At 40.7% G+C, this 9,419-nt stretch overlaps 1 protein-coding gene across 1 annotated transcript; it reads left to right on the top strand.

The window, feature by feature from the left end:
- Positions 1–8,608: 8,608 nt before the first annotated feature.
- LOC115720242 (uncharacterized) lies at positions 8,609–9,154 on the top strand. The gene has a single exon (XM_030649399.2). It carries the CDS (start codon positions 8,609–8,611, stop codon positions 9,152–9,154), a length of 546 nt encoding a protein of 181 aa, XP_030505259.2.
- The last annotated feature ends 265 nt before the right edge of the window (positions 9,155–9,419 follow it).

Raw genomic sequence — 9,419 nt, 5'->3', positions numbered from 1 at the left:
TCCAACCGACCAAGAACATACAAGTTTCCGAATAAATATGGGTCTATATTGTTACAAAGTCATGCCATTTGGTCTCAAAAACGCTGGAGCCACATACCAAAGATTGGTAAACAAGATGTTTAAAGACAAGATTGGACGAAACACGGAAGTATATGTGGATGCCATGCTCGTCAAATCCAAGAAGGCTGGCGGGAACATAGATGACATTGACGAATGCTTCAAAATCCTTACGAAGTATAACATGAAACTAAATCCCTTAAAGTGCTCCTTTGGAGTAAGCTCGAGAAAGTTTCTAGGCTTCATTGTCAATGCCCGAGGAATTGAAGCCAATACGGAGAAGATTCAAGCCCTCCTTGATATGAAGTCACCAACAAGAACCAAGGAAGTCCAAAGTTTGACTGGTCGGATTGCCACACTCTGCAGATTTGTGTCAAAGTGAACAGACAAGTGTGTTCCATTTTTCAACATCCTGCGAGGAAATAAGCAATTCAAGTGGACGTAAGAATGTGAAAAAGCTTTTCAAGTGCTAAAAATGCAACTCGCAAAGCCTCCCGTACTCTCGAAACCTCTGGACAAAGAAGAACTTGGGATATACTTAGCTGTTACAGAGCATGCTGTGAGTGCCGTGCTGATCAGAGAAAAAAACAGCATACAACACCCTGTCTATTACATTAGTAAAAGACTCATTGAGGCCGAAGGCCGATACCCATTGATAGAGAAACTCGCTTACTGCCTGATTCTAGCAACAAGAAAGTTAAGACCTTATTTTCAAGCGCATCCTGTTCGGGTGTACACTGACCAACCATTAACCCAAATATTGCAAAAACCAGACGCTTCTGGATGGTTACTCAAGTAGGCAGTGGAACTAGGTCAGTACGAGATTACTTTCCAATCCCAAACAATAATCAAAGGCCAGGCCCTAGCAGACTTTGTGGTAGAATGCACAGGCAAAGAAGAAAGTGCACCGGAAGGTAACCCTGAGCAAGTACAAATAACTCAGCCAAGTAACAGTGAAGAAAACTTGACTTAGAAACTACATGAGGATGGGTCGGCCACAGATCAATTATCCTGTGTAGGAATCGCCCTTATCACGCTTGGGGGGAAACACGTAGGCAATCAATAAGGAAGTCGAATATGAAGCTTTGATCGTTGGCCTAAAACTAGCCCAGGAGATGAGAGCTGAACACATCGAAATCTGTAGTGATTCCCAACTGGTGGTAAATCACGTATCTGAAGAATACGAGGCTCAGGGAGAAAAGATGATAGCATATCTGAGCAAAATACATGACCTGCTCGCACAATTCAAAAGCTACATTCTCAGAAAAATTCTAACGGAAGAAAACACAACTATAGACGTGTTAGCTTGATTGGCAAGCAGTAATGCAACTGATAGAGAGAACTTGGTTCCTATCCAATTCCTCAAAGAGCCTAGCATTATTGGCACGGAAGAGATCGAAATGATTGATACTTCCCCAAACTGGATGATACCAATAGCAGCCTACCTCAACACTGGAGAACTCCCAAATAATCGAAATGAAGCTCAAAAGATGAGGAGGAAGGCTGCATGGTATATCATAGTAAAGGGAATTATGTACGGAAGAGGACTCTTTGTGCCGTTGCTCATATGTGTTACTCAAGAAGAAGCTGCTTGACTTTTATCTGAGGTGCACAATGGATTTTGTGGAAATCATGCCACAGGGCAGAGTTTATCTAAGAAAATTCTCAGGCAAGGTTATTTATGGCCGACAATGATTGAAGATTCAAAGGCCTATGTCAAAAAATGCGACAAATGCCAAGGATTTTTAAAGATACCTTGAGCTCCGCCCAACGAGTTAACTCAGATGCAAAGTCCGTGGCCTTTTTCCATTTGGGGAATTGACCTGATTTGAAAATTACCCAAAGGCAAGGGTGGAGTGTAGTATGCAGTGGTTGCGATTGATTACTTCACTAAGTGGATGGAAGCCGAACCACTGGCAACCATTAGATCTTGAAAGTTCAAGACCTTTTTGTGAAGAACATAATCTGCCAGTTCAGATTGTCGTACAAAATAGTTTCGGACAATGGCAAACAGTTTGACAGCTAGTGCTTCACTGATTGTTTGTGCGAGCTATGGTATCATCAAAATTTTCTCCGCTGTGGCGCATCCTCAAGCGAATGGTCAAGTCAACAAGACCCTGAAGGATTCACTAAAGAAAATACTTGAGGATGCTAAAGAAACTAGTCGGAGGAACTTCTTGAAGTTCTATGGTCGTACCGAACAGCCGAGAAAATGGCAACTGGATAGACTCCATTTGCCATGGCATATGGATATGAAGCTATGCTGCCTGTAGAGCTCGAACCACCATCCTATAGAAGATTGACGTACAACCAAGAAGAAAATCATGTATTGTTGGCCAAATCACTTGATGAAATCGAAGAAAAGCGAACCACAAAAAACTTAAAGTTGATAACCCATCAACAAAAGGTTGCTCGATATTTCAATAAACAACTGAAGGCTCGGAAATTCTTTGTGGGTGATATGGTCCTAAGATGAGTATTTTTAAACACCAAAGATAGCACGGTTGTTGTACTCGGACCTAACTGGGAAGGACCATATCAGGTGGTCGAAGTTCTCGCATTAGGAGCATACAAGTTGGGTAAGTATGATGAAAAAATTCAACTTGTTCTAGTACCATAGTATTGGAATGGGGAACAATTAAGAAAATACTACCAATCTGAGACATGTCTGCACGGAATAAAAGCAATGTGGTTAGAATAGAAAAGGCATCAGAAGTATAAAAGCATAATAATCAAGAAGCATAAAAACAAGGTGGAGTATCTTCTGCTTCATGGAAAGTATTCGCCCAAGCAAGACTCGAAGGTTCATCATCACCTGACAAGTCTCTTATCTCCGCCAGGACGACCTTCCCTTTTCCTAGCACATGAGAGGATGGCCAAGCAGGTAAACTGGGCTCCCTGATTTGAATTTCATGTTCAACAGGCCTGGGCTTGGCCAAAGGTTTCTTTCTACTTTTGAGCGAAGTCACCTGCTCTTCCTCAGCCTCATCTTCAGGATCCAAAGGCTCATGAGCATACTGTTTGGCCCTTGCACCTCCCTTCAACTTAGCTTCACGCTTAAATTGAATAAGCTCATCCTCCTGATGACCTCCCTCAGCCCGTCCAGCACTGTATTTCCTCTTCTTCCCCTTCACAGGCCGTGGAATGAAATCCTTTGGGTAAAGCCAGTACTCCATAAAGTTGAAGTTAGTAGGTAAGCTGGTTCTTCGACTTGAAGTCTACTCCCAAACAAGGCAGGTCAAGATATTTCTATTTTTCTCAGCCAGACTTCAAGTGCTTGACGAGCACCGCGGACAAGGGTGTTAGCCAAATTGGGCATTTTGCTGACGAATACTATATGGTAGAAGGCATGGGCACCACCTATACTCGGTTCCAGCAGATTCCTGTATATAACCATCCACCCCTCACGCTTTCTCTCAGTGATAGAGCTCAAAAGCTCACTCAGCTGTAGAGTGATGCCCGGAACATCATTTTGTTGACTTCAGACGCCTCGATTCCCCCAAGAGCAAATATGGGAAATCAAAAGCAATCAAGTGTAACTGTCAAACGTGGTGAAAGAAAGTCGGATTTCAAAAATATTAATTGTGTTAGAGCATTTATTAGTTGAAAACCGAAGAGACGCCTAGTCAGCCTCACATCAAATCGCAAACAAGTGCGCCTGACATGTGTCATCCATCAAAATGCAAAGACAGCTCAGATGAAGTCTACACGCAACTTTGAAAGTCCTGTACAGACTTGGGGGCAAATGTTATCCCAATTTTTGCACTCTGATATGGCATCACTCGATGGTGACATGTGGAATCGACTCTGGGTATCTGCTTCCGAGACACAAGCCGAACAGGACACCTCATACGCTAGCTTAGACGATGCAGTAAGCAACCTGCGTAGAACGACAAACACTTAGCGAATTCAGTTTTTGCATCGTGAGTCATCAAGGAAATTCCTATAACTTTGGGATCAGATTACAGAGATATGGCAAGATGTCCCAATCCCACGATTGGTGTATTCTGTATTTACTATGCAATCTTTCTGCTTATAGCAATTGTATACAGAAGGGAAATACTTCCCCTCCAAGCTTATAGCCCTATAAATAGTTACTCATGTTCACTGGGCAAAGGGTCTAAAGATTATGTCTAACAATTCATATTCAGAGATACTCTTGTAAGAGCTCTAAGAAAAGGAACTATTCTCCTTGTTCTTAAGTCTATAAAAATAACGATGATTAAGCTATTACCAAACTGCTCGGGGCTAAACCTCTATAAAATTCTTGTGTCTTTAAATTGCTTTACTATATTTCAGTCGTAATAAACTACTTGTTGCTTAAAAAAATTAAAGTCACTGTCGTTGGCTAAAAGCGAGGTCAACACTTATATTGATTATTATAATTTTCTATTAGTATAATTATTATTTTAAAAATAAATTTAATTAAATTACTTTTCTATGTAAATTTAAGACCTTAAAATATATATAATTAAAATTAATCTTTTAATAGACATAAAAATAAAAATAAAAAAAATTATAGCCTGGAGTTAGGCTTGGAGTTTTGCTAGTCAATTCTATAATTAAAAATATTTAAAATTAATTATAAATAACTAAATATATTAATTATGGTGTATTTTTCAATAGTTAATTTGAGTACATAGATTAAATCAAAGATTATAAATTATTATATAGATATTTTACTCAATTTCTACCGTAATAGCCCCCATTATATATATGCTCTTATATTAATTTTATATTTGCATGTATTTTGAGCATTGAGTTATTATTCTAGTTGTTGTCGAAGGAATTTAGACAATACCAACTAGAAAATAAACATTTGATATTTAAAAAAAAAACAGTAAGTACTCAACGTAGAACACCGAGTATTGGAATGAGACTACTCAGACAATAGAAAAGCAAGGAAAATAATGAACACAAAGATGTATAGTGGTTCCGTCAGATCATGGTCTGGTTAGTCCACTATTGCAAAAGATATTTGTCTTTGTTTATTCATGTTGGATCACTCCTTTATGTACAAAGCAAGTATACTTTTAGTTACATAGAACTCAATCGGTTATAGAACCGTTTCACATTAAATATTAACATTAAATTATAATAAATGTAAAAGAATAAATGAAGAAAAATTTAAATCTGTTTCACTAAATACAACAACGTTTGCGACTTCCATCGTGCAAGCTGCCTGTTCAAACAATCCCACAAGCTTGGAAGCTTGGGGTGTGATTTATCATTCTAAGGGTGGCGAACGGACCTCATATTAAGGTATCTGTGTTCTAATCGAGTCGCGTATATGGACACCTTATCAGGGTTGATTACATAGGACATGCGAGTCTTGATGGAGTCATCAAGTATGCTGGGTCATTCGGACCAATTCTTTATGTAAACAAATGATCTTTATTAAGTTGCAGGAGAAGGCTACTTAGTCATCGCATATATCTTTGTATAAGCGCGACCTGTATAATCCCTTCTTGCTCCTGCTTATTTTAAATTATGCGAGGCGTAATAATGCAACTAGACTTTGTCACAGTCACATCATCTCGCGAGTTCGATTCAAGCAAGGTTTATTCTTGAGGAGTCCCTTCTTGACAGCTCAACAATTCTCAAGGGATGTGAGTCCAAGTGTCATTCATATGGGGAGCCTCGTCTTGAGTTTCTAGGTGAAAAATTTGTAGTATAACACATGCTCCTAGTTTGGCTATAGACAGATACGTCATTTGGGAAACTATGAGAGAGAGGTAGGTGAGTTGTTGTCAAGAGATGGTGAATCCTGGTTGTCTTATCGAGGGTTTCAAATAGATGGCTGTAATTATTACTTTATTTCTCTGAGATGCCACATCATCAAAACTGTTATAGTGAGATTTTCTCACCTAGAAACTCGAGACCGGACTCCTATTAAAAAGACACGTATATTCACTTTCCTCGAGGAAAGTTGAGATGTCAATGAGAGACCCCTCGAATACGAACCTCGCCTGAACCAGATTCAGGGAGATGATGCAAACATGACCGGGTCTAATCGCATTCGTATAGCTCGCATTAAGTAGGACCAAGGAATGGTTTTAAGGTTGCATGTACCAGGGTATATGCGAGCATCCCCGATATCCTTCTACAAAATCATAGAGATTGATTCTCTATTTTGCGAGCCGGTCCCATTGACCCAACAACCTTGATAAACCGATACAGACTCGTATGTCTTAGTTTATCGATTGATTATGAGATATCTGTATAAGCGACTTGAATAGGACGCAGACATCCTAGACTCGACTAGTCTTAAGTGCACCTTAAGCCTGCGAGCTTATGCAAGAATGTGAGCAGCCAACTCGCATTATAGAAGTCGCATACATTACTGTATTAAGTGAATTAAGCTGAAACTGTTCTTCATTTATTATGTTTACATTTTTTAGTTTAATTATTGTAATTCAATGCATAAACGGATTCATAATGAATTCAATCTCTGTGTAAATGAACGGACACTTAATTTGTATATAAAGGAGTGATCCACAGTGAAACAAAAAGGGAGACAGAACTCCTTGCAACAGTGGACTAAGTAGACCGTGATCTAACTGAACCACTATACTCTCTTGTGTCCTTTGTATTTCCTGTTAGTTTTTATTAAGTATTTTGCGTCCCTAATTTGAATACTCTCCATTCTTGGTGAGTACTCGCACAAGTTCTTCATATTATTATTATTATAATTTATTTTGGTGTTGTAAAATTCCTTCGATAACATTTGGCACCGTCTGTGGGAAACGCAATAGTTCGTTGATTTAGAAGAAAAATAACTATGGTTGGAAATCAGACAACCGGAGATATCAACAATGGATCAATCAACAATTAAACGATGAATGTCCCACTTCCAGGGAACAGGACACCTCCCGTCGACACCATCAATGGAGGAATAGGACGAACAAACATAACACCTCTCAGCTTGTTCCTCCACATTGGTGAAATGTCCACACTAACGGCCACGGTGGGGCAATTTCTACCTATCACGCTTGTCGTGGTATTTGAAGGCATTGTTCAACTAACCACTGATCAGTACACGACGATACAGGATCAAATGCGGGCTTTACAAGCTGAAATTGATGGACGAAACAGGACTCGACGTCCTCCTTGAGTGCCAGCTGCCCGCTCAGATAATCCTCAGGTAACTAGTTCTAGATGATGAACTAACCGTACTCGTAGGGAACGGAGAACGAGTCACGAAGGGCTCAACATAAATAAGCCGACCTCGAGGGATCTGACTGCACAAAACCTCGACCGCAAAGTGCAACCAGAAAGGGTTAGAGTGACGTAACCCACGCAGTAGGGCCCAAATGCGGAATGAGGAAAATGATGCTGAATCTGGCTCTTCCTCTTCGCAGAGTCACACCCCAAGTAGATACACCAGGTCGGGTTCAGTAGAGATACCGCGAGGAGCAAGGTACCAAGTACATAGGGGTGATCTTTGTGATCACCTTAACTCAATTTTTAGGGCGCGTTCTCAAACGCCTCGAATTGAGGAAGAGCCTCGTGATCCCCAATTGGGCGATCAGGGCATAAATAATCTTGCCAACCTGCCTACCACACCAGTTCCAGCTACTGGAGTAGTTATCCCAGCAAATATAGTTGTTGTCGCAATTGCGCCTGCAATGACCAAGAGCAATGCTGCTCATCCAGGAGGTATCGATTAGGGTATTATTTTGCAGGCTTTAAAGATAATTGAGCAACAGTGAAAGCCCATATACAAGCTGCATGGGACTTCTCCTTTCACCATGGAAGTGCAACAAGCTCGGTTGCCTAAGGGATTCTGATTAGCCGATTCATTTAAATATAAAGGTGCCACTAATCCCATAGATTATTTAGAGAAATTTAAAACGATTATGGAAGTGGACCAGGTACCTCAGCCTGCAAAATGTCGTAATCTTGCGGAAACCCTGGAAGATAATGCTCACGGTTGGTTTAGCCAATTGCCCGAAGCATCTATATCAACATGGTAAACCTTTGTCGACCTCTTCCTCATACATTTTAAGGCCACGATGACTTATAGGCCACCCTATACTACTCTGGCTAACATTAAGCAAGAAGTCGGTGAGTCACTACAAGATTACTTTAAACGTTTTAATGCTGATGTAACTAAAGTAGAGAAGGCCCCCGAGTCTTTTTTAGTTTGTACGTTGATAAAAAATGTCTTGCCAGGAACCGATTTTTGGAAGTAGTTGCAGGCTCGAAGGCCGAATCGTTAGTCGAGTTCTTCGCTATGGCTGAGCCGCATAAAAGAATTGAAAATTCTCTGGCCAAACTAGAGAAAGGAAAGGATAAACGCGAGTCACCAACACCGCGATCACGATCCTGCAGTTCCAGAGGGAAAAATTCCAGAGGAAGAAGCCCAGGAAGACGCAGCCCTCAAAGACAGCGGAGTCCAAAGCTAGCCAAATCCCCTCCGAAGAAAGAATCATCTCTAAAGAGGAAGGGAGGTCCGCGTTTTGTGAACTGTACAGAATTAGCAGTCCCACGAGATCATACCTACGCGATTGAGTAAAATAATGGAGTCATTAGAAAGCCTCCCCCAATCATGAGAAATTGTGACAAAAGAGACCCGAAGAAATTCTGTAAGTATCACAAAGATATTGGTCATACAACCCTAGAAGGTTGGTTTTTACAGGATGAGATCAAGGAATTGATCAGACGAGGGAAGTTTGGTGAGTATAAGAAGAATGAGGAAGGTCATCCCCGAGCGGATGAAAAGGAAGAAAATAATGATGTGAGTGGTTTGAGAACTCCTCGCAGTATATTGACAATTATTGGAGGGCCTCACATCGCAGGAGTCTCCAGAAAATCGCAAGAAAGATATGCCAAGGAGGCAAGGGAGAGGCCACTTACTAATGTAAATAATTTGAGTGAGCGGCTAGAGAAATTATTCATGAAGCAGTGCGATGACATAACATTCATGGAGAGCGACGCTAGGCGGGTTCACCACCCACATGCCGACGCACTAGTCATTGTCGTTAATATTAGAGGAGATAATGTCCACCGTATATTAGTGGACAATGGAAGTTCTGTGAATCTCCTTAACTTTCAAGCTTTTAAACAAATACGGTTGCAGGAGAAGGATTTGTGACCAGTAGTTTCGAGTATCAACGGTTTTACTAGAGACACTATTGCTTTAAAGGGAATGATCAAGCTTCCAATCACTTTAGAAACTGTACCTACTGTTTCCAAGTCGATGGCTGACTTCGTAGTTATTGATCAGTACTCAGCCTATAATGCGATGATTGGTCATCCTATCTTAAAAGAGATGAAGATTGTGACATCTATCTACCATCTTACCATGAAATTTCCTACTCCTGCTGGAGTAGGATCTGTGCGAGGAGTCTAGTCGGACT

The sequence above is a fragment of the Cannabis sativa genome, chromosome 2 (assembly GCF_029168945.1).
Source record: "Cannabis sativa cultivar Pink pepper isolate KNU-18-1 chromosome 2, ASM2916894v1, whole genome shotgun sequence".
In the NCBI taxonomy this organism is placed as follows: Eukaryota; Viridiplantae; Streptophyta; class Magnoliopsida; order Rosales; family Cannabaceae; genus Cannabis; species Cannabis sativa.
Note: the sequence above shows the minus strand (reverse complement) of the source record. Positions and strands in the feature narration are given on the sequence as shown.